Raw genomic sequence first — 24,390 nt, 5'->3', positions numbered from 1 at the left:
GGTGCATATTATTATTATTGTTATGCTTTGTTCTCAAATTTGTCAATGTTAACAGCATCAACATTGCGTGACTGTGTATTTAGTGTGTATTAGCGTTATTTGTAGATTTCAATTTCTGTATAGTCTAATCTCTAATTTTCATACCATTCGAATTTCACCTAAAGGAATTGTTCTTTTCTCTATAATATGCCCCCTTTCAAAGACCCTGCCAAAATGTATTGAAGTTCATGCACTGGCCTGGTTGCATTCCCTATTCTACTCTAGCCACTCCGCAATCCGAGATTTCTTCATTACAATCCGCCATCAAAATGACAATTTTAATTATTCCAGCCGCTGTAAGAAGAGGCTACAAATGATCTTATAAAAGATAATCCATTCAAATAATCTGTTTATATCAGTAGTATAATTTCAAATCAGTTTATTAATTATTTACGATGCCCATTAATATATATAAGAATACACTGATCAGGCATAACATTATGAGCACCTTCCTAATATTGTATTGGTCCCACTTCTACTGCCAAAACAGCCCTGACCCGTTGAGGCATGGGTTCCTCTAGACCCCTGAAGGTGTGCTGTGGTATCTGACACCAAGATGTTAGCAGCAGATCCTTTAAGTCCTGTAAGTTGTGAGGTGGAGCCTCCATGGATCGGACTTGTTTGTTCAGCACATCCCACAGATGCTCGATTGGATTGAGATCTGGGGAATTTGGAGGCCAAGTCAACACCTCAAACTCGTTGTTGTGCTCCTCAAACCATTCCTGAACCATTTTTGCTTTGTGGCAGGAGCATTATCCTGCTGAAAGAGGCCACAGCCACCAGGGAATACCGTTTCCATGAAAGGGTGTACATGGTCTGCAACAATGCTTAAGAAGGTGGTACGTGTCAAAGTAACATCCACATGGATAGCAAGGTTTCACAGCAGAACACTTTCGGCGGTGGACAGGGGTCAGCATGGGCACCCTGACTGGTCTGCAGCTATGCAGCTCCATACGCAACAAACTGATGCACTGTGTATTCTGACACCTTTCTATCAGAACCAGCATTAACTTCTAGAGCAATTTGAGCTACAGGAGCTTGTCTGTTGGATCGGACCACACGGGCCAGCCTTCGCTCCCCACCTTGGCCGCCCATGACCCTGTCGCCGGTTCACCACTGTTCCTTCCTTGGAGCACTTTTGATAGATACTGACCACTGCAGACCAGGAACACCCCACAAGAGCTGCAGTTTTGGAGATTCTCTGATCCAGTCGTCTAGCCATCACAATTTGGTCCTCGTCAAACTCACTCAAATCCTTACGCTTGCCCATTTTTCCTGCTTCTAACACATCAACTTTGAGGACAAAATTTTAACTTGCTGCCTAATATATCCCACCCACTAACAGGTGCCGTGATGAAGAGATGATCAGTGTTATTCACTTCACCTGTCATAATGTTATGCCTGATCGGTGTAAATGGGCTGAGTTATTTCAAGATGACTCTAAATAAATAAATAAAGTTAATAAAAATTATTGACTCAGGTTGTTTAACAAATATATGGTGAAATTCAGTATTGATGTTGCATTTTGTTGTCATAAGTAGGCTCTAAATGTATAATAAACAATATGACATTATGCTTTGCCAGATCTCTCAGCTTCACTTTAAAACAGTTCAGCTATTATTGATTGTGCTGTCGTTGTTTTAAGATATAATAGTTACAATCATAAGTAATATTTATGTAATATCTGCTGTGTGTCAGCGGCCGCCATTCTCCATGTGGAAACAAATGACCTTTCCAAATGAAAAAAATTGACTATTTTGACATTTTCAGGCACAAATGACCTTATTGTCTGAGAATGAATGCGTTCAATGCTAAAAAGGACAAATCATAACCGTCTGTCTGCAGTCACATCAGTGTAGCAGATCAAGATGTGTGGCATTCATCCCACACACACACACCACACACTCTCTCTCACACACAAAGCACACACTTGCCGACATTCAGCTTGCTTCCCTTCTGGGAATCAGGAATGCAGCCTCTCATTGTCCCGGTGGAGCATCTCTTCAGGCCGTGTTGTGAGTGGAGGTGTTGTGGCCCAGCGCTGAGGCCAAACTCAGGTCATCGGCCGAGACGCCCCGGGCCACACAGACCTTCACCGCCTCCGAGACACAAACCAACACAAAATAAGTATCTGCTAATAGAGGGACAGGATCAGTGTTTGCTCAAGATCTCTGAGTGTTTGAAAAATGAAAGGAAGAAAGAAACACTCGCAGACATAAATATGCATTTAAACTAATGAATCCTCATCTAAACTAGAAACTTCTGATCAACAAAACTAAAGTAAGAGGAAACGGAGGGATGGATAGAAATGCTACTTGTGAAAGAAAATGGTATTTGCATTTAATGTCTCTCACATCTCTCCATCTGGGTAAGCGACCTCCAACAAACAAACAAGATGAACACTGGGGAGTGAGGAGGAACGCTGTGGGTGGAAACACGAGAATGCCGGGCAGATGGAGAATGAGCGTGGAGAAACCAGACTCGAAAGAGCCGGAGTTAAGGCATCATCTGCAGCGTCTGAGCGCGAGCAACGACACAAAGAGGAATTCAGAGGGATGATGTCAGGAATTTTTGTGACAGACCAAGCGAGAACGAGAGAGATGGAGGTGAGTGCCGGTTAGGACCCTTAATGAAGTAAAGCCTCTGCTTGCCTTTTTAATTACTCAACCAGGCCTGACAAGCGGCCACAAAACCCTTCAGCCAGACGGACATGCAGGAACAAAAACACAGAAGAACTTGAGCTCACTCCAGTACAGGCGTCCTCCATTGGGCCGCGCAGACGTCACGCTCCACGGCTCCGGCGCTGAGCTCTGGTCATGACCTTCTGCCAAACACAAACACAAGAGCTTCAGGGAAAGATGTAAACGCTCAACTATAGCTGTGTGGACGCTACAAAAAGTGCTTCATTTCTTCAGTATTTCTGTGTGAACATTAGGGGGGACTTTTTTGGGGGGTGGGTTTATTTTTATTTAAAGAAATTAATAAATTAAAGGGGTGGCTGATTATGATTTCACTTTTTTAACTTTAGTTAGCGTGTAATGTTGCTGTTTCAGCATAAAAACGTCTGCAAAGTTACGACACTCAAAGTTCAAAGCAAAGGGAGATATTTTCTATTACAGAATTCTGTTTAAGGACTACAACAAACGGCTGGTAGAGACTACAATGAGCTTCTTCCTGGGTTAGTGACATCACTAAACCCTAAAATTTACATAAACCCCACCCCCTGAGAACACTCAACAAAGGGGGTGGGGCCATGTTGGGCTGCTTTAGAGAAGAGGAAGAGTTGTTGTAGTAGAGTGTTGTTGTCATGCCGTCATTTTACACCGGACTGCTTCACAAACGAGGGTCAATTCAACACAAAAGATGAACATGACGGCACATGCTAGTGGATGAGTTGAATCAACTCCACAGCAACTACATCAATTTATCCACTAACCATTCAGAAACGTCTAAAAGTTGTAACTTCTTCCTGAGTCTCTCCATCAGTGTCGACTCCGGTTTGAACAATGTAAGGCTGAACACCGTCACTGACAATCCTCATTTTGGCTGCGTGAGATTCTCCAGCTTTGTTGTTGTTGAGCAACCGAAGCGCGAGGCAGGGTTGCCAGGTTTTCACAACAAAACCCGCCCAATTGCTATTCAAAATTAGCCCAAAACTAGCCCAATCGTGTTTCGGGGGGGTCCCACAAGAAAAATCGTGTTCCGGGGAGTAAAATCCGCATTTTTGTCAGGTTTCCCCTGGTAAAATTCGCATTGCAGTGGCTAAATATCATGTTATTTGGGGTCGCTTCAACCCGCGGACATGAAAAACAACCTGCGGCTAGTGTAAAAATAGCCCAATTCCACAGGAAAACTGCGGACTTGGCAATACTGGCACGAAGTGTTAAAGCTCCACCCTCTGAGCAGCAGTTCATTTGCATATAAAGGGACACACACAAAAACGGCATGTTTATGCTCACACCCAAATAGGGGCAAATTTTACAAGCTATAATACATGATCTGTGGCGGATTTTGAGCTGAAACTTCACACACACATTCTGAAGACACCAGAGACTTATATTACATCTTGTGAAAAGGTCCTCTTTGAAGGATTAAAGGGGATTTAAGGGAATTTAAAAAAAGAAATAACAACAGTAAAAGGTAGTTGTGAAGTAGTCCATTTAAACTCTTGGCAAATAATATTTTATTTAAAAATATGCACATGTTCACTCTTGTTGGTATGTCTAATATGTCAAAAATGCATAAAACGTCTCTTGTCTGAAATTATAGCATGTTTTCAATTCAAAATGGAGAAATTCCATAAAAAAGTTGAGTAGTTTGCATCACTGTATGTTACTGTAGGTTGTTAAACATATCCATTGTAAAACATTTGTCAAATATCCAATGTTTAGCTATATTTTACCACACACGCCACTGTAAAAACTAAAAGTGTTGCATTGGAATTCACAATCTTCAGTGAACATTAAGCCCCGCCTTCTTTGATCTGATTGGCTGTCATTTTGACATTGATGAGTGCTGTTAGAACGCTGAGGCAGACCAGCTTAAAAATTTAACTTTTTAAACTGTCAGTCATCCAACAAACAAACAAAGTGATGCATTATGGAGAGCAGCATTAAGAAATATCAAATATCGGGGGGGGGGGACAATTTGGCCATTTCCAATTATTGGGAGGACTTGTCCCCCACAATGGCTATGGCCCTAATGTGTAATGTATGTTCATTGTTGGTTTCTTGAACATAATTCTCTTCAACTTATTCTATATAAGTTGCTTAATTACAAAATATTTTGTCTAACCATATTCAGGATCACACATCAGTACTTGCGTTGCGATATAAGAGCACAAATCTGGGTCTATCCATGTGGCGTTCAGTCATTTTCTGACTCACTGACAGTTTGATTGTTTTTCCTCACAATCTGTTTACGTGTCAACAGGCGGCATTTATCTGATATTGGCTTTTCAGATCTTTATCAAGCCGACACATCCTGAGCATCCAGAGCCTGGAGGCACAATCCATCAAACACATCCTCAGCATCTGCGCTTAATGACGGGTTCTTGTTTAAATGAAAGGATATGAGAAATTCACAAACACTCAATACACAAGAGCCATTCAGCAGTGGCTCTATCAGAGGTCTCTTTATCACCATGATTTCAAACAGGAAATGTGGCTGGAACAAGTGTATTCCTGAGCGACAGCACTGAACACACACCGTATCCCTTCTTCACACTGTTTACTATGGTTGTGTTGACGACACATTAAGCTGACCTCTCAAAAACTCTTATTGACATGTGATGGTTAGGAATGAGGTAAAAACTATTGTCCTTCATTTAAACATCTTGAGCAACATCTCCCTCTTGTGGACAGTATGAAGAGGGTCAATTAATAAGAGGTTTGTGCAAAAATTCTTTATATTTAAAAAGACTACAGTTGTTGCTTTTTTTTTTTCTTTTCTTTTACCTTGGACCGGACAGACTTTAAAAATATATTAAATGATGTAAAACTTTAAAGGATTCAAGTGCTTCAAGCATGACAGTTTGTGTGTAACAGTTAATTTTTTTTTTTTGTTCAAATCTCCTTGTTCCGCCGTGGAACTACGATCTTTCGATAGGTGCGTCTCTCTGAGATGTTGCGTCGCACTTTCACTACAGGCTGAGGAAGCGTTTCTAACTCCAGAGACGGACTGGAGTGCGATCGCTTCATCCCGGCATCAGCCTCATCCTGCTCCTCGTCCATCTCTCCTCTCCACAATCCCTCATCGAACACATTCAGTCTGTCTCCGACTGATGAATCGGACGTCTGCAGCGTCTCCCAGGCCTCCAGAACTTTAAGATAGACCTCATAACGAGACTTCTGTGAAAAGAAGAAGACAACAATATGAAACAGCCACATTTACTCACATCTTTTACAGTGGATTTAAACTCACAGTGTGAAAAAAATTCTCTAAACATCAAAAATTTGACAAAACTGTGCATACGCCAGATCTGGGACAAACATCACAGGTAGCAAAAGATGGCGTATACACCGATCAGACATAACATTATGAGCACTGACAGGTGAAGTGAATAACACTGATCATCTCTTCATCACGACACCTGTTAGTGGGTGGATATATTATGCAGCAAGTGAACATTTTGTCCTCAAAGTTGATGAGTTTCAACTTTGATGTGTTAGAAGCAGGACAAATGGGCAAGCGTAAGGATTTGAGCGAGTTTGATAAGGACCAAATTGTGATGGCTAGATGACTGGATCAGAGCATCTCCAAAACTGCAGCTCTTGTGGGGTGTTCCCAGTCTGCAGTGGACCATCAAAAGAGGTCCAAGGAAGGAACTGTGGTGAACCGGAGACAGGGTCATGGACGGCCAAGGTGGGGAGCGAAGGCTGGCCCGTGTGGTCCGATCCAACAGACAAGCTCCTGTAGCTCAAATTGCTCAAGAAGTTAATGCTGGTTCTGATAGAAAGGTGTCAGAATACACAGTGCATCAGTTTGTTGTGTATGGAGCTGCAGATCAGTCAGGGTGCCCATGCTGACCCCTGTCCACCGCCGAAAGTGTTCTGCTGTGAAACCTTGCTATCCATGTGGATGTTACTTTGACACGTACCACCTACCTAAGCATTGTTGCAGACCATGTACACCCTTTCATGGAAACGGTATTCCCTGGTGGCTGTGGCCTCTTTCAGCAGGATAATGCTCCTGCCACAAAGCAAAAATGGTTCAGGAATGGTTTGAGGAGCACAACAACGAGTTTGAGGTGTTGACTTGGCCTCCAAATTCCCCAGATCTCAATCCAATCGAGCATCTGTGGGATGTGCTGAACAAACAAGTCCGATCCATGGAGGCTCCACCTCACAACTTACAGGACTTAAAGGATCTGCTGCTAACATCTTGGTGTCAGATACCACAGCACACCTTCAGGGGTCTAGAGGAACCCATGCCTCAACGGGTCAGGGCTGTTTTGGCATCAAAACGGGGACCAACACAATATTAGGAAGGTGTTCATAATGTTATGCCTGATTGGTGTATACACGGGACTTACCTGAAATGACCATAAAAGGAACTTACAACGCTCTTTTTATTATCTGCAATTCCATTTGCATAGAGTGTCCAGACATGTGATGCTGCTGCTTTCAACAGAACGAACAACTATAAGACTAATACAGACTGTAAATGTCTGCTGTGCCGATTAGACGGTGTTTCTCAATCGTATGTTGCAAAACCGTTTTGAGTGTGTATGCGTGTTAACTATTTTGAGAAATAAATATCCTTGGTTCAAATTAAAAAATTGGGTAGTGGTTTAATGACCATGGCCAAACCAAGGCATTACACTGTTAAAGGTGCCCAAGAAAGTTCTTTCAAAAGATGTAATATAAGTCTAAGGTGTCCCCTGAATGTGTCTGAAGTTTCAGCTCAAAATACCTCATAGGTTTTTTTAATTAATTTTTTTAACTGCCTATTTTGGGGCATCATTAAATATGCGCCGATTCAGGCCCTTTAAATCATCGCGTTCCCTGCCCCTGAACTCTAGACTATAATACAGTGCATAAACAAAGTTCACACAGCTAACATAACCCTCAAAATGGATCTTTACAAAGTGTTCGTCATGCATGCTTCGAATTATGTGAGTAAAGTATTTTTTTTGATGCTAAAAGTTTTATTCTGAGTGAATTTGAGGCTGTGCTCCGTGGCTAACGGCTAATGCTACACTGTTGGAGAGATTTATAAAGAATGAAGTTGTGTTTATGCATTATACAGACTGCAAGTGTTTAAAAATGAAAATAGCGACGGCTCTTGTCTCCGTTAATACAGTAATAAACGATGGTAACTTTAACCACATTTAACAGTACATTAGCAACATGCTAACGAAACATTTAGAAAGACGGTTTACAAATTTCACTAAAAATATCATGATATCATGGATCATGTCAGTTATTATTGCTCCATCTGCCATTTTTCGCTATTGTTCTTGCTTGCTTACCTAGTCTGATGATTCAGCTGTGCACACATCCAGACGTTCTGCCCTTGTGTAATGACTTTTATAATGTTGGGAACATGGGCTGGCATATGCAAATATTAGGGGCGTACACCCCGACTGTTACGTAACAGTCGGTGTTATGTTGAGATTCGCCTGTTCTTCGGAGGTCTTTTAAACAAATGAGATTTACATAAGAAGGAGGAAACAATGGAGTTTGAGACTCACTGTATGTCATTTCCATGTACTGAACTCTTGTTATTTAACTAATAAATTCAATTTTTGATTCTAGGGCACCTTTAATTTTTTTTTTGATCAGTATCTTGTTTTTGAGCAAAATAAGGGAGAGTTCACCCACAAAAGAAAATTTTTTTCCCTTTAAAAAGAGATACATTTACTTAAGGTGCAGAATGTTTTAAGATGTATTGGATGAGTATCATCCCATATATTTAGTTTTTTTTATCTCACCAAACTTCTCAGCAATTCAAGTTGTTTTGATGCTCATCTTGAGCGTTTGTAAGTTTGTGACGGTGTTTTGAGAGCCTGACAGACGCACCTCGTACTGCAGGTACTCCTCTCTCTGCCGCATCTCCTCCAGCTCCCTGGCTTTGGTCTTCCTGCTCTCTGACGCCTCCTGCTGGAGCGCAGTCAGATCCTGCTGGAAGCTATGTAACATGGCCGCATGCGACTGCAGCTGTTTTTCCTGATGAAACATACAGTGTCATGAAAATAATGCAGTGGTGACAAATACACTGATCGACATGCTAAACGAGATGCTTGAAGTGTTTAATGACTTTCTCACTTTAGTGAAACCAAAGAAATGAATGAACAAGGAAGCTGGTATCACACTTGAGAGGTGAAGAGCTTTCTCTGCGGTCAGAAATAAACATTAATGTGAAAGAGACGTGTGGGTGTCACAGTTGAACTTGAGTCCTTAATTTACAGAGAGCTGTTCGATTCCTAAATTTTAGTAACTGAGTCCTGGTTCTGTAATCGATTTGTGTGGATTCCAAGAATCGATTCCTCCTTCTGTTTTCGATTATTTTTCAATTCTTGTTTTTTAAAATGAAAGAACCTAATCTTGCCATCATGGTGTTAAGATTGTAGAAAGTAGCATTCTCATAATATGAAGGTACATTTCTATAGATTGATTTTAAATTGTAATTTTGGCTGCATTGCACCTGAAATGGGTCATAGTCCATAGCCCAGCAGTATCGCATAAAAAAATAATATAAAAATAAAATAAATCCCTTATTTTAAGGATGTGCATTTATTGCATGGATAGAACAAGACATGAAGTGTCTAAATGTGCACAACTCAGCTGAATGATGAAGTTTACTTTAACTGTACACTTTGCACAGAATTAATAAAGCAAACTGTACACTGAAATAGCTAGAACATTAACAACAACACTGGTATAAGAGCGTGTGGTTTATCTGTCAACCCGCGAAAGTTGTTTTTTACTTTAGCGAGTAGGCTCTCAGCCACTGATATGTGTTCTTAAAGCATTTTCTTTCAGAATTATTGGCTGATAGAAAGAAAATGATAACAAAAACTAGCATTTTATTTAAAATGAAAATAATGAAGACCATGCAGCACTTAAATCTGTAGAGAACATAAGCCAGTTTCACCATAAAATAACCTCTGGTTCATTGACAAGAACTATCCAAAAGTACCTTTTTGAGTGTATTACTGCCCTCCACAGGTCAAAGTTTGAACTAATTGTTATATACTATTGAACTAGCATATTGCATATAAAAATTTGTTCAAACTTTGACCTGAGGAGGGCAGTAATACGCTTAGCAGTGTCTACACTGATGGAATTCTAATAGAGAAGAAGAAGAAGAGCTAGTTCAAGATGAGCATTTATGGTTAAAACTTATATAATTTTCAATTTTTTTTTCAGAAAATGAGTGATGGTTTCACTAGATAAGACCCTTATTTCTCATCTGGGATTGTGTAGAAGCTGCAGTGGAACTAATTTTGACCTTCAACTGTTTGGTGCCCATTTAAGTCTACTTTATGGAAAAAAATCCTGGAATGTTTTCATCAAAAACTTTAATTTCTTTTCGACTGAAGAAAGAAAGACATGGACATCTTGGATGACATGGGGGTGAGTAAATTATCAGGAAAAGTTTATTTAAAAGTGGACTAATCCTTTAAATGAGGTAGACAAAAATAATTTTATGTAGCGTAACACATGCAATAAAACCAACATGAGTCGATGCAGTTAATTAAAAATTGCATTAAACAAAACAAGTAAAATAATAGAACAAATAACGTTTTAGCGTATTTAAAAATATTTTAGCATACTCATTTAAACGCGATTGTCTCTTTTGAAACTCAGCAGTGTTTAACCTGGCTGCTGGTCCTCTTTGTAGCAGCAAAAATAGGCTAAAACTTTTATTTTAATTGTGAATATATTAAATACATCAAGCGCGCTTCCTTCAATGGCCCTGTCCCAAATGGCACACTCCAGACTTGTGGACTTCCTCAGAGTCCACACTTTGGTGACGTCATGAAGTGCAGACCTACAGGGCCCCTGGTGCGAGTGCGCATTGAGAGGTATTTTTGGGACAGACTTGATCGTCACGCTGGAAATAACGGTCTGGTTGTTTTTTGACAGGAGCTGCAGGTTCGGGGATAATATTTAGCATCAAAAACAGGTTTCTTTTCTTTTGCAAAATATTATCTCCATGTCAACTACACAGCCTGCTTTTGCTTATGTTACCTGGGCATTAGACAATATATACATGCTTATTTAAATAATGTATACAGATGTAATAATACATAATGTTCCATTTACAATTTTAACACATAATAAACGTGCGTGAGTTTCAGATTAATTTACAGGTTTAAATATAAATACTAGGTTTATGACTCAGTAAAGCCCTGACATTCGGTTCTATTTATTTAATGAATCATAATGCGATCGTGTTATTCAACGTGCTATTATTATGTTTGAGATATCAACCACTGGTCGATGACCATAATGTTTGTATAAACTGTAGGTAACAAAATGTACACCTAGGTCATAAAAACTGTAATGATACCTACACTTAAATATTTTCTTCTCAGCCATGTCATCAATTCCTCTTGAGCGAAATCTCCTCCCATCCGTTGTCTTATTGGCATTTCGCAAGGATTCCTGGGTAGTTCAAGTGTGCGGAGCCTGCATCTATGCGGGCTTCGCGGAAGACTGCTTCAAGGGTACAAAGGGGGCGCTGCTGAGCACACTTCAGAGAGTTAAAATGCCTACGGACTCGTAGACTCGGCGAGTATGCGCAATTTAAGTCCACAAGACCGAAAGTCATTTGGGACAATGACCATTTGGGACAGGCAGATGTAGCGCGATTGGCTACAATGCTCAGCGCGGCAAATCACGCTGTAATTAGAAGCCTGTCTCTTCAGAAAGCGTGAAGCACGGGACAATTTGAAAGCAGCTGTCAAATGCACCGAATTGAGTTGAAATAGTCTTTACTATTGGACCCGCAGTCCGCCCGTGCCTCCCACGAGTCTGGCCCGCACCCGCACCGCTCCCGACATGAAAATATTAATTCCACCGTTACATCAAATATTAGCGGATCAACCCGCCTGTGTGCAGGACTCTGACTCGAACCAACAACAGCGCGCAGCATCTACAGCCAATCAAAATCACCCAACTTTAGAGTTATGTTCACCGAACATTCACAGAATGCAACTGCAGCTCGCTTAAAATAAACAATTTTACTGTCCTTGGTGGCGTGGACACTAATGTAGTTATTGTTTTTAGAGTGAACGGGCCTTAAAGGATTAGTCCACTTTTAAATAAAATTTTCCTGATAATTTACTCTCCCCCATGTCATCCAAGATGTTCATGTCTTTCTTTCTTCAGTCGAAAAGAAATGTAGGTTTTTGAGGAAAACATTCCAGGATTATTCTCCTTATAGTGGACTTCACTGGAGCCCAAACGTTTGAAGGTCAAAATTAGTTTCAGTGCAGCTTCAAATGGCTTTAAACGATACCAGACGAGGAATAAGAGTCTTATCTAGAGAAACCATCACTCATTTTTGAAAAAAACACAACTGTATATGCTTTATAAACACAAATGATCGCCTTGCACGTGCTTCTGCTTTCTGCATTCTTCAAAAAGCTTACGCCGTATGTCCTACGCCTTCCCTATTCTACTTACGGAACAAACGCGGCGCCAGTTTCGTTTTTTTCCATAAGTTGAATAGGGACGGCTTAGGACATACAGCGTAAGCTTTTTGAAGAATACAGAAAGCGGAAGCATATTTTAATGAAGATATTTTTAATGAAGTTTTTCATCATATAAAGTGACTGTGTCCACCCACACCTGCTGACTGATGGGCCTCGTTAGCCTCGGACAGAGAAGCAGATAAACAAGACGGTTACCAGCACAAGGTTTGACTGCGACGCGGGCAGGATGGGCCGACAGAACTTCCTCTGAGAGCCGACAGCAGCAGGAAAAGGTGGCGAGGAGTACAGCGCAGACACCAGGTTTATCCGCCCGATCCATGAGTTCATCTGCTCCGTGGATCTGAAGGACACAAGATGATCACTCAGATGTGAATGTCACATGATTCTGGTTGAAAGAGAATTTGCACACAAACTCACGCAGCCTCGAAGAGGAAGACCCTCCAGTCGGCCGTCTGCAAGCGAAACACGTGCGGCCGTTTGGTGTAATTCAGAGCTCGCTCTGCCAGAGAGTGATGAACGCTGACCACTTCCTCTGAGCTCTGGCAGTCCTTCACATAATCATCCTGGACAGACAGAGACACTGCTCACCAATGCCCACGTTCACCGTTATTTGTATTGATGCTTTGGCAAGGTTATATATAAAGCAGACAAAGCACTCTAATACATGCAGTACATTCATAACATCAGTATCTGGCAACAGACCTTCTGTAGGTAAAGCACCATTCCCTTCAGCATGGCATAGAATGTCTTCCAGCTTCGTTTCCCCCACGGAGCTGCAAATCAGTTCAAATCAGCATGTTAAATGTTGTCTGTCCAGCACTCTAGGGTGGGTCAAGATGGTCAACTCATTGACTAGACTTTCAATACTAGTTTATTTGTCTTCTTGAAGAGGGCGAAAAGCCCAAACTTTACTTTTTTGTACAAAGTACGCATGGTTAAGCCCAAAGTATACTTCGCCCGTCCACGCCCGTTCATATTGAAGGCTATTTCTGCCAACTAAGCCTGGTTTAACACCTGTTTGCCACCTGATGTTACCTGTTTGAGTTTGGGTTTCTTGCTGCTGTCGCCTTTGGCTTGCTTAGTTGGGGGCACTTGACATTTGATCTTCAACAGTGTTTTGATCTGCCTGCATTGACACTATTTTCTTTAAGAGCGAAATGATATACCAGTTATCACTGTAAAGCTGCTTTGACACAATCTGCACTGTAAAAAGCGCTATATAAATAAAAGTGACTTGACTTTACTATTAAAACAAATATTGAGGGTATGCACGTGATGTCACCGTCAGCAGGAGTCGCTGTGGTCAGCTCACTTAGTAGCAAAAAAACTGAGTGGCAGCATTGGTTTCCAGCTTGAATGTCACAAAAACCACACAAAACACCTCTAAAATGGGAAAGAGCTGTGAGAATGACTGTACAAATAGCTTTGACAAGAAACCAGAGATAGCCTATTTTTACAGGCTGCCGAAAACTACAGAAAAGGGAAGCAAATGGATCGGTGCAATTCACAGAAATAACTGGACTCCAGTCAGTGAACAATGATATAAGTGATCACCCAGATTTAGAACAACCTATATTGCATTTATATAAAGCATTCACGGGCAAATTTGCTTAAGGTATTTCCTGGCGTCAAAATCATGCACATAAAAATGTCATTAAACACGAATCCTGGCCACATGTCAACGTCCACGGATCACTTGCTCTTTGGTAAGTTGTAAGGAACACTATCAAGTCCATCTGCCTTTAACTTAAACTGATAATTGTTTGTTTTCCCTATTAAATCCATTCATGCAGCAGGTACTTGCCACTCAGTGCGTCCGAGGAGGGCGTGTTCCGGCGGGAAAGTGATTACATTACATTCTAAAATTTTAACATTACAATCTAAAAATAAAAATAATGCATTTTAAAGCATAAGTTAAATTCACTAAACTAAAACTGAAAAAAGAGAGGTTATTTTGATTACCCCATTACAGTTATAGCTATAATAATAAAAAAAAATACACTTACTTGTAGGTTTAAAATTCTACATATGGCACATTTATTGTTCAACAACAAATATTTTAGCAAATTGTATATTTTAGTCAGAATTATGGCGCGCATGCGCGCGACGGCGCTCGTTCACGGAAGTCTATGAAGTTTAGCGGAGATTCGCTAGCAGAAGGCTCGTCCACTCCTGACCGCAAAATGTAAATATTTGCATGACTTTCCAACATTTACAGATGGAGAATATACCTGTGAAATGCAAGTTATGCACTGAGGAAAACACCACATCACAAACGCATTAGTATCTCACGTGAATCTGTCAGAGCATTTGACGAGGCAAGCTTTAAACTATACTTTCTTAACTAGTTATTTTAAAGCCCTTAATATTATGCATGTCTCATGTTTAGGACAAATTGTATTATGTATTTTTTTTCTCCGCTATTTTTCAGATGCGCTCGTATTAAACTAGCTACTGTACATCAATAAACGGTATTGCCTCATTCCATATCGTATAAAAATATTGATATATTGTACAAAATAAATATACTGCCCAGCCCTAGCGCAAGACGGAGCATAAAGTGGAACGCTTAATGCTGTTAGTATGCCGAGTCCGTTTTTTCTGAGGACTGATAGTTTTGCGGAATAAAAGTTTATAGTTAATTATTCTTTATATTTGTTGAATATTAATCAGTTACACTACTGAAGCAAAGAAATTAAGAGGTAACATTTAGTAGGGATGCTAGGGACATGTCCTTAACAATATCCGGTGACTACTGAATTGTCCCTAGCAATAATTTTGATCAAAAAATTAAAATATACTCATATGTAGCCATCATTGTAAATAAATAACACTGACATTACCTGAGAAGTCAAAGTAAATGTCCCCACAAATAAAACTACGCTCTTGGAAGAAATGCATCTAAATGTTGTCTGGTGAACATGGCCTCTTTAAGACAAACTACTGCATATGTAACTTGAGACTTGGTTTAGTCCACACTGTGACTCACTGCGTTTGCCATCAATGTCTGCATGCGCTTTGCGTTTTAAAAAGCCTTTCTGGAACACAGTGGCCTTGGTGTCGTGAGGGAGATCCTGGAAGGGGTTACTCTTTGAGCGTAGATGTCCTTCCTGGTCTTGATCCTGCTCGAGCATCATGGATTTAGCCAGAACCTCATCCTCTCTAGGAACAGGGATAAATCAGGTAAAACAGCAGATCAACACTTGAAGTCAGTTCAGCACTGCAGGTTGGTTTACTCACACGGCCCACTGAAGCGGATCGGCCTTGATGGAGCTGTAGAGACTCTGACAGAGACAGAAGAAAGAGAATTACTACTGACCACCACGGCAGTGTAGCTTCAAAACGTGAACAACTCGGGACAAAGATGATTTGGCAATCACACCTTCAGACAGTCCTTGCTGAAATTCTCGCCTCCATTCATCCCCTCCAGATTTGACACAAATTCAGCCAAGGACATGGGCTTCCCGACATTCTGATGACACAAGTAAAGTATTACTCTTACAAAGATCAAGTGACGTCACACCTGGACTCCTCGTTCAAACGTTTAGGGTCTTAACTACCCCTTTTTCTATGATTGTAACAGTTATGTGAGACTCACCTGTCCATGCAGGTCTGAGTTAAGCAGCATTATGGCGCATGTGAGCGTTAGCACCGATCCCGCTGAGGAGAATGTGTCAGGATTACACTGCTGGAAACGAGAGGAGAAGCGCTGCAGGACTCTCTCGCGCTCCTGAGTCTCACCGGTCAAAACCACCTCCTTCAGAAATGACCTAAGATTCAGAAAGAGCCCAAAAACACCTGAGCAATCTCTTGATGGAGATGCATCACTTGATCGTGTGCTCAGATATATTGGAAACGAGAAGCCTACCGGAGTGCTTGCTCCAGACTTTGTCTGGTGAAGTCAAAGAATTTGAGGTACTCTTCCCCAACAGCACGACTGAAGTCGTTGCTATCAAAAGAAAAGGCAAATAAGAATATTTGTTGGAAACACAATAGTTGCATTACACATCATCAATACCAAGTAAAGACTTACTCTTTGTCCAGATGCCTGACCACATCTGTACGCTGAAAACCATCCAATCTGTAGAGCCTCTCAGCCAAGCGTTGAGCCTCGCCCCTGTTCACCATCTCAGCACTGCCGTTAATGCAGGGACCCGCGGGGTTTGTGTCCGGAACAGGCACCTCCTCTGTCATACGGTGCACTGATGTCATATCCTGTTCGTGTTGTTCCTCGTCCGCCACATGTTTCAGGTCACTGGACGGGTCTGGACACTCTGGTGGCTCCATCTCTGATTGTGGCGTCTGATCGCAGGGTTTCTGCTCATCTGAACATTGGATCTGCTCCGAGGATTCGCTCTCATCTGGCTCTCCCAGTTCAGGCTCTTGTGCTTCTTCTGGCAGCCCATTTTCAGGTTCAGCCTTTTGCTCTGAATTTACCAACTCTTCTATACATTTTTCTTGGTCTTGTTTGTTGACCTGCTCTGAGAGGTCTAAGTCCTGACTGTCATTATTCTGGCTCATCTCTGTCGCTGTAATGGATGTGCTCATCTTGTCTTGCTCTTGTGTCAGTATTGCTTCCTCGAGTCCCACCGAACCGTTGGTGAGGTCCGACAGTTGCTCTGCTGGTTCTGTTCGGCTTGTAATGAAGGTGTCCTGTGACTGATCAGACTGTACCTCTGTAGGACTTGACTCTTCTTTTTCCACTTCGTCAGATTCTTGAATCTGATCCTGAATGTTGGTTCTTGCATCCGCTGATTCTCCGTTCGCTTCGGTCTCAGTCCACTCTTGTGTTTGCTCTTCACTTCCTGAATCTGTGCTTTCCTCATGCTTGAACATTATTTTGGGAAGGAATAACATGCCGGGTTCCTCCTCTTCTTGCGACTGTGGTCTCTCTTGAACTGGCTGAATCTCTGAGTCTCTTGTGTCCATAAAGATCTGAGCGCCATCAGGTTCAAAATCATCTTCAGTCACATCGCCTCTGGAATCTGATGGAAAACAGCACAGATAAATACTTCCATGACAGATTTCAGAAAAAAAAAATCAGTGTTCTCGGAGGATTGTGGCTTTCTAAGGAAAAAAAAACAACAACACCAAGAACAACAAGTCCAAACCTCTAGGATTGTAAAGGCTGATGGAAAACTGATGTGTAGGCGGCCACATTTTAAAGGTTATGCAACTAGACATGTGAAGAGGAAGCCAAATCAGCCGAGTTTGCAAACAGTTCAACATTTACAGCTGACAAACACATGGCCATTTCACAACTCTCACACAATTACAGCCACACCCATGATTTAAAGAACTTCTATTATCAAAATCACATCACCTCAAAAAATGACATTACCTTCAATATCTGCAAAAGATGTGGAGGACTCCTCATGTGAAGGTGCCATTTGTGTTTGTGTATCTGATTTCTGTGCATCACATGCCTGTCAGCGGAAAAACATCAGAACAGATTCACTTCACTCAAACATTCAGTGTCTTTTGGTCAAATCTAAACCAGCTCACTCTGAATTCATTCATACAAGCTCCACTTTAGGTTTTTCCAGGTCTAAATGGTGAACTAAAAATGTGAATCTTTTTGTTTGTAAACCACATTGTAAAGTGCACATAAACAGTATTAAAGGACACCTATTATGCCCCTTTTCACAAGATGTAATATAAGTCTCTGGTGTCCCCAGAATGTGTCAGTGAAGTTTCAGCTCAAAATCCCCCACAGATCATTTATTAAAGCTTGTGAAATTTGCCCCTATTTGGGTGTGAGCAAAAACACGCCGTTTTTGTGTGTGTCTCTTTAAATGCAAATGAGCTGCTGCTCCCGGCCCCCTTTCCAAAAGAGGGTGGAGCTTAAACAGCTCACACTTCGGTTGCTCAACAACAACAAAGCTGGAGAATCTCACTTAGCCAAAATGAGGATTGTCAGTAACGGAGTTCAGCCTTACATTGTTCAAACCGGAGTCGACACTGATGGAGAGACTCAGGAAGAAATTACAACTTTTAGACGTTTCTGAATGGTTAGTGGATAAATGTGCTGGCCTTTGTAAACAAGCATTTTTAATGTCTTGTCTTTACAGAAAACGTACACCATTTTTCAAGACAATCAACTTTTTCACTGCTCTTTACAAACGTGTTATTATAAAGTATATAAACAAAGTTTAAAATAGACGACAGACATCTGGTCTTTAAGACAACAATAGCTTTAGCCGCATTCATAAAATATTCATATTCATAAAAAATAAACAGTGTGACATTTACTACCTTCCTTGAGTACCAACTTTTTAGCAAAGCCTTGTATTGCCCCTCGTTCACAAAGCAGTCTGGAGTGAAATGATTTGCGCAGTCATATACGAATTTAGGTAGATTTTGGGGTGCATTATCTTCAAAAATATAACTAATCCACTGCATCCTCAGTGGCTCAGATGTTGTGAGAAAATGAAGAGTATTATGTTCAGTCTTGCATTCAAAAACAGAACACCTAGGATTGCTTATGAGACATTAGCCTCTAAATACCCACACTTGCAGTCTTTGCACTTGACCACTCATTTACTTACATGACGTATTTCCTGTATTTAGCCTTAAGTGTTCAAGTGGGCGTGAAGGCCGCAAGTGAGTGTAGAACTTTTGATTGCCCAATGGGACACACTTATAGTCTTGCAAAAAATTCAAGCATTTTTTTAATTATTATTTTCAATGCTCTGCATTTTAAAATACACTTCTAAATGTCTGTTCAGTGGTCGCTATGCAACTAACAGACACTATTTTAAAATTGTGGTGCTTTTTTGAGTGATAAAAAGCAAATGTTGTACAAAATACACATAGCCCACTCATCTTTGCATCAATAAAATACACAACATTATATTTTATACCAAATTATATGTATTATATAATTTTTGTTTTCCTTGACATCTCGTGATTTCGGAGCATGCGAGTTCCTGAACATAATGCATGATGGGATATGCTTAGCCTAAAATACTGCTCATAAGTGGTATTCAAGATAGTGGGTTTAGCACTGCACTTGGGCATTTTTAAGACATGGGACAGTCTTGACAGTCTTGAGCACTTACTTCCTGTCACGTGCACAAGCTCTCAAGTGGCTAAGACCACAAGTGTGGGTATTTGGACAAGGCAATTGTTGACGCTACAGCTGCTCAAGCTGAGGGTGGAAACTATGGTAATGCAGGACTGTCAGTCAGCAGCTGTGGGCGGGGCCTGAGCAGTGTGATGTCACACTGCTCAAGAGTCAAAACACATGTCTAAATTGTCTGCTTTGGTTTAATGGGATTAAAAAGGAGTGGTAGATACTTATCATAGTAGGGTGGCTGTGTTCACACACTGCCAACACACATTTATGTCCAAATGCCATGTAAAAGAGCATTTTGCATAATAGGTGCCCTTTATGAAAGCAGGTCACCGGTTACTGATACGAGAACATGTCAACCAGAGAAACCACAAAGCCCTTCCGCTGTTTGGCTTACATACCTGGGAAGATGCAAGTCTGACGTCTGCTTGCGACTCGGCTTCAGGTAGCAAATCAACAACGTCGTCCTGATTTGTGATGTAATTGAGGTCTTCAGATGGTAGATTCAATGTCCAGTCAAACCCTGGTTCATCAATGGAGTCTAGTTCATGGTCCGATCCAGGAGCCGGCGGTTCTGCTGGGGTCTTGGGGGCGTCCCACTGCACAGTGGCATATGATAGAGGAGAACAGGGTATGGTGACGGGGTACACGGTCAGAGAGACCCCATGATCTGACACGTCCAGACCAACGCTCTTCATTGGGACGCCCTCAATCCCAAGGCTTTTTTCGTTCTCCTGCTTTATCCTCTCGATGTACTGCTTGGCCTCCAAGTAAGGCTCAGATTCCTGATAGTCTACAATATCCTCCATCGTCTTCTCATTTAGATCAGCATCATGAGGATTTTAGGAAAGGCTTAGGTTCAGTCTTTTTCCTCCTTGATGAGCAGGGCATCCATTTTGAGATCGACACCGTTTCCTCCCACGCAGAACAAAACTTTCATCCAGCAATCTCAAAGAGCCTGAAAGAGATTTGAGAAAACAAATGACATCTATATCATGACCACTCCATTCAACATGCGATCAAACATTTAGAGTATGCAAATGTTCACTTCAGTCTAATGAAAACATTTCATTATCCGTCATATTCATCCTGCATTGACACCACAAAACCACCACAATTTAGAGCCATGTGCGCGAGACCGCCGAATCTTACATTTCTGCTATTTTAATGGAAGATCTGTAGACCAGCTGCTTGAGTTCAGCATTTACACAAAACAAAATATAAACGGCACACTGCAACGAGTATATGTGGAGCCGTGTAAGATAAGGACAGGGTTATTTCCTAATTATAAATTTCTCATGATATATATGTCCAAACGACAGTGTTTGCAGAGTTGAAAACAGTTTGTCAAATCCACCCACAGAAATGAGCAATGAATTCATTTTTACGTGTCACTCATGAAGTCCCCCATAAGCCTTATGCCTGGTTGCATGTTCACGTTGTCCTAACAAGCAGCACACAATCAGTGACATGATTTATAAAATCAAATGTGATGATTGTTTCAAACAAAAGTAGAGAATGAAGCTCACCTCAGCCGTGTCCCTCAGTAAAGCCCACTCAACTCTTTTAAAAGACACACAGGGCGGATGTGCTCTGCAATGACTTTTGCTCAAGCAGCACTGAGACACATTTGCACTTCCTGACCACAAACAACCTCCTCTGACACAGAGCGAGTGAGAGAGAGAGAGAGTGTTAAGGGTGAGATAAAGACAGACACTGTTAAACAGAGAACAGTATGTTTTCTTGCCATTCAGAATCACTATAATCATCTTTAACACAGATAAAGACTCAAAGCCTGACAGACTGATGAAACATGAACTGACCCTTTAACAGTGATAGATAGATCATCAGCACATCACTTCCTGCTGCTCCTCACATCACCTCACACTTCCTGTGCTGTAGAGATCATGAACATGAAAATGCCAGATTATCATCTTTCTTCCAGTGACATCATGACACAGTTTAATCTTCATATCTGATCATCTGTGAAGGTCAGACTGTGTTTAAACAATAACACTTTAAACACTATCCACGACATTCATACTTAAGTTAGAAAAGCACATTTATTTTAAAAGTAGATAGTTAAAAAAGCACAATGTTTTCAGGCGATAGCATTTAAATGAACAGTCTAAGACATTACAGAAACCTGAAGGAAATGGTGCATTAAGTGTTTTCTTTTCACCTTCTCGAAACGCTCACAGATCATTATAAAGAAGATAATTAAATCCATGTGCAAAATCCTCCGCAAACGAGTCCAGCAGCATTTTTTTCTCATGCACAGATTCGGGTTAATGACACACGAGTCAATACAAAACAAACACCCTTATTCAGCACTGGAAAACTCATTCACTCACCGGCTCAGTTCTGCTCGAAATCTGTGAAAATATTACGAATTAAAAACCGATGCGCCTCTACAGGAAAGCGATCGTATGATTGGCTGATGGCAAAAGCGGAAACACACCTGACACCTGAGCGCCCCGCCCACCTGACGGCGTTCATTCCTCAGTCAGCAGGTAAAACCGGTTACCTGTCGGACACCTGATGGCCAGTCCGTCACGATTCTCTTTCACCAGCATATTTTTTAATCCCAAACATATCAGTAGTAGGGCCTATATAATTCATAATTAAAAACATTTTTTTATCACAGTTTGGCTCTATTTAAATGCCATTCTACTGAATTGGTTCAAAGTCAAGTTGCGTCCCAAATGCCCACTATACACTATAGACCTTCCCTGCGTTCCATTCGGAAGGGCTCATCCCTATGCCCTAATCCCTTCAAAGGGTTTACCCTCCGGAGTGAGAGCTTCGAAGGGGTGTAGGGGTCAAAAAAACAATTCAATTTCAATTTTTTTTTATTTGCCAGACTCATGTCCAAAAGCCACACAAGACAGGACAGATCAAAAACAAACAAACAGTAAAAAACAAATACAATAATTAAAATACATACAGACATTTCAGCCAATGCACTCTCAGTCTGGATGTGTACCTGTAGCAACTCACTAAGGGATTTGAGAGTGCCACCATGATACTGTTAGTAGACTCATCCAGACGTTGCATAAATTTAAACATCAAATTTCTTAAAAGTGCTTTCAGTGTGATTACTCCTACAGATACAAACATCTGACTAGCACTCCCTCCTCTGGGAACCTTGAGTAAAATTCTCATTGCATCATTGTAGGCAACGTGTAGCTTCTGCATGCTAGATTTTTTGTAAGAAGACCACAGATGGGCTGTATAGAGTGGTGTACAGTAAGCTTTAAACAGAGCCACTTTAACTCGAGTAGAACAGTAACTAAACTTACGTGCTATGGTGTTTGCCTGTGCATATAACTTATAACACTGTCTGTATATGTCATCATCATCATTCATAACATCTGCAATACAATGACCAAGGTATTTAATCTTTTTACAGACCTCAAGGCAATTATTGGCTAGCATGAACACAGGAAAATTAAGCAATTTATCCTGTTTCGTTCTGCATATTAAAACAGCACTTTTGCTGGAATTGTATTTTATATCAAATTCCACCCCATAATCAGAGCATATATTAAGAAGCTCCTGCTGCCCAGCACTACTCGGACTAAAAGTAACAAGGTCATCTGCATACATAAGATGATTCACCAGCATGCCACCAATCATACAGCCAGTATTACATTCATTAAGTCTCCTTGACAGTTCATCCATATATAAGTTAAATAAAAGAGGGGACAAGATACCTCCCTGCCTAACACCATTGGATACTCTAAAGGGGGCAGATATACTACCCCCATTTGATATGCATCTGCTGGTGGGCATACCAATAGGCAAGAACCCTCACAATATACCCAGGGACTCCCCTTTGTTTTAGCTTAATAAAAAGCTGTTTATGATTCACTCGATCAAATGCTTTGGAGGCATCAATAAAACACATGAGAATAGTGGAATTTTTTGACTTATACAAATTCACCATTTCCTTGAGAGCATAAATACACATGTCTGTGCCATGGTTTGGCTTAAATCCAAACTGATTATCCAGGGAAGAGATATACCCACTCACTCTATCAAGGAGGATTCTTTCCATTACCTTGGATAAAATACTGGCCAATGCTATAGGTCTATAATTATCCAGGCAGCCAACTTTTCCAGCTCTGTCCTTAATAACTGGGACAAGCAGAATAGATAACATTGAATCTGGAAGTATGCCATGGATCAACAAACCAGTAAAGTTGATTGCTAAGAGGGAAACAAGCCTAAGACTGGCATTTTTCAGATGCTCTGCAGTTATTGAATCCATACCACATGCTTTATTGTTAGGTAATTTCCATATGGCACCAAGTACCTCATGTGTCAGAATACTTATTGATTCATTACTAATAGCAGAGTCCTCCACATATGGATCATGTTTTAAACAATTAAAAAGGGAGCTATAGTGCTGCCTCCATATTTCAACAACATTATCTTCTCCAGAGACTCCTTCAACAGTACAAGGAAGGGAAGATTTACAGTTATTGAGAGACCTCACCTCCTTCCAAAAGTCAGTAATATTGTTGCTCATCATTTTACTGGCCATAGAGTCAGCCCTCATGGCTTGCTCATTTCTAGATATAAAACGAACAGCATACTTATATCTGGCATTGGCAAGCTTTTTATTCTCAAGCTCAGGGCCCTGCCTAGGTTTCCCAGCCATGGCCCAAAGCTTGTAAGCCTCCCGAGCTTCAGTGTGATATGGTGCTACATGCTCATTCCATCCTGGTCTAATATTATAGGCCCTGTTTCTCCTGTGTTTCTGAAGAGGTTTACCACCCTCCAACAGAGCAGCCACTACATCATCATACATGACACATAGATTACTCTTGTGCTCCTCAATCTGACAGTTGACATCCTTACACATAATAGCTTCTCTAGGCAGATAAACATTACTTAGATAATGGTCTGTATTAGTATAATAAGCCAAAAGATCCTCTTCAGAAAGAGTTGACCAGTCTAATTTAGTACTCACATTACCACTGGTAGCACTGTCATTGCTGACTGTAGATGGTAATTCTTCAATGTTAATTGTGAGGGCCAAAGGTATATGATCTGTTGTTGTGACCCCATACTTAATACCCATATTCTCTATGGCTGCATGCCC

The 24,390-nt window shown here is 41.0% G+C and overlaps 1 protein-coding gene across 2 annotated transcripts; it reads right to left on the bottom strand.

Moving 5' to 3' along the window:
- Positions 1 to 4,158: 4,158 nt before the first annotated feature.
- LOC137033992 (PH and SEC7 domain-containing protein 4) lies at positions 4,159 to 21,135 on the bottom strand. Of its 2 annotated transcripts, XM_067406534.1 has the most exons (14): positions 20,810 to 21,132; positions 19,682 to 20,238; positions 17,547 to 17,631; positions 16,239 to 17,190; positions 16,074 to 16,154; positions 15,804 to 15,975; positions 15,588 to 15,677; positions 15,446 to 15,489; positions 15,195 to 15,367; positions 12,908 to 12,978; positions 12,623 to 12,768; positions 12,401 to 12,545; positions 8,562 to 8,708; positions 4,159 to 5,888 (listed from the first exon to the last, which is right to left on the bottom strand). In XM_067406534.1, the coding sequence occupies exons 2-14, from the start codon at positions 20,087 to 20,089 to the stop codon at positions 5,604 to 5,606; spliced, it is 2,799 nt and encodes a 932-aa protein (XP_067262635.1). In that variant the 5' UTR covers positions 20,090 to 20,238; positions 20,810 to 21,132; the 3' UTR covers positions 4,159 to 5,603. The 2 variants fall into 2 exon arrangements, with proteins under 2 accessions (XP_067262635.1, XP_067262636.1); XM_067406535.1 differs by lacking the exons at positions 4,159 to 5,888; positions 8,562 to 8,708; positions 12,401 to 12,545; ... (2 more) ...; positions 15,195 to 15,367; positions 15,446 to 15,489 and having other exon boundaries at positions 15,582 to 15,677; positions 20,810 to 21,135.
- Positions 21,136 to 24,390: the final 3,255 nt, after the last annotated feature.

Source organism: Chanodichthys erythropterus, chromosome 13 (assembly GCF_024489055.1).
Source record: "Chanodichthys erythropterus isolate Z2021 chromosome 13, ASM2448905v1, whole genome shotgun sequence".
Classification (NCBI taxonomy): Eukaryota; Metazoa; Chordata; class Actinopteri; order Cypriniformes; family Xenocyprididae; genus Chanodichthys; species Chanodichthys erythropterus.
This window is presented reverse-complemented; position numbering and strand designations above follow the sequence as displayed.

Bases quoted from the DNA above. Each gene is read 5' to 3' on its own strand.
- LOC137033992 (XM_067406534.1), bottom strand. From the start codon at position 20,089: ATGGAGGATATTGTAGACTATCAGGAATCTGAGCCTTACTTGGAGGCC. The intron at 12,979-15,194 runs GTGAGTCACAGT...ACTGATTTGCAG, and splicing joins AGACATTGATGGCAAACGCA to CTCCGTGGGGGAAACGAAGC. The intron at 12,769-12,907 runs GTCTGTTGCCAG...CTGTCTGTCCAG, and splicing joins TGGTGCTTTACCTACAGAAG to GATGATTATGTGAAGGACTG.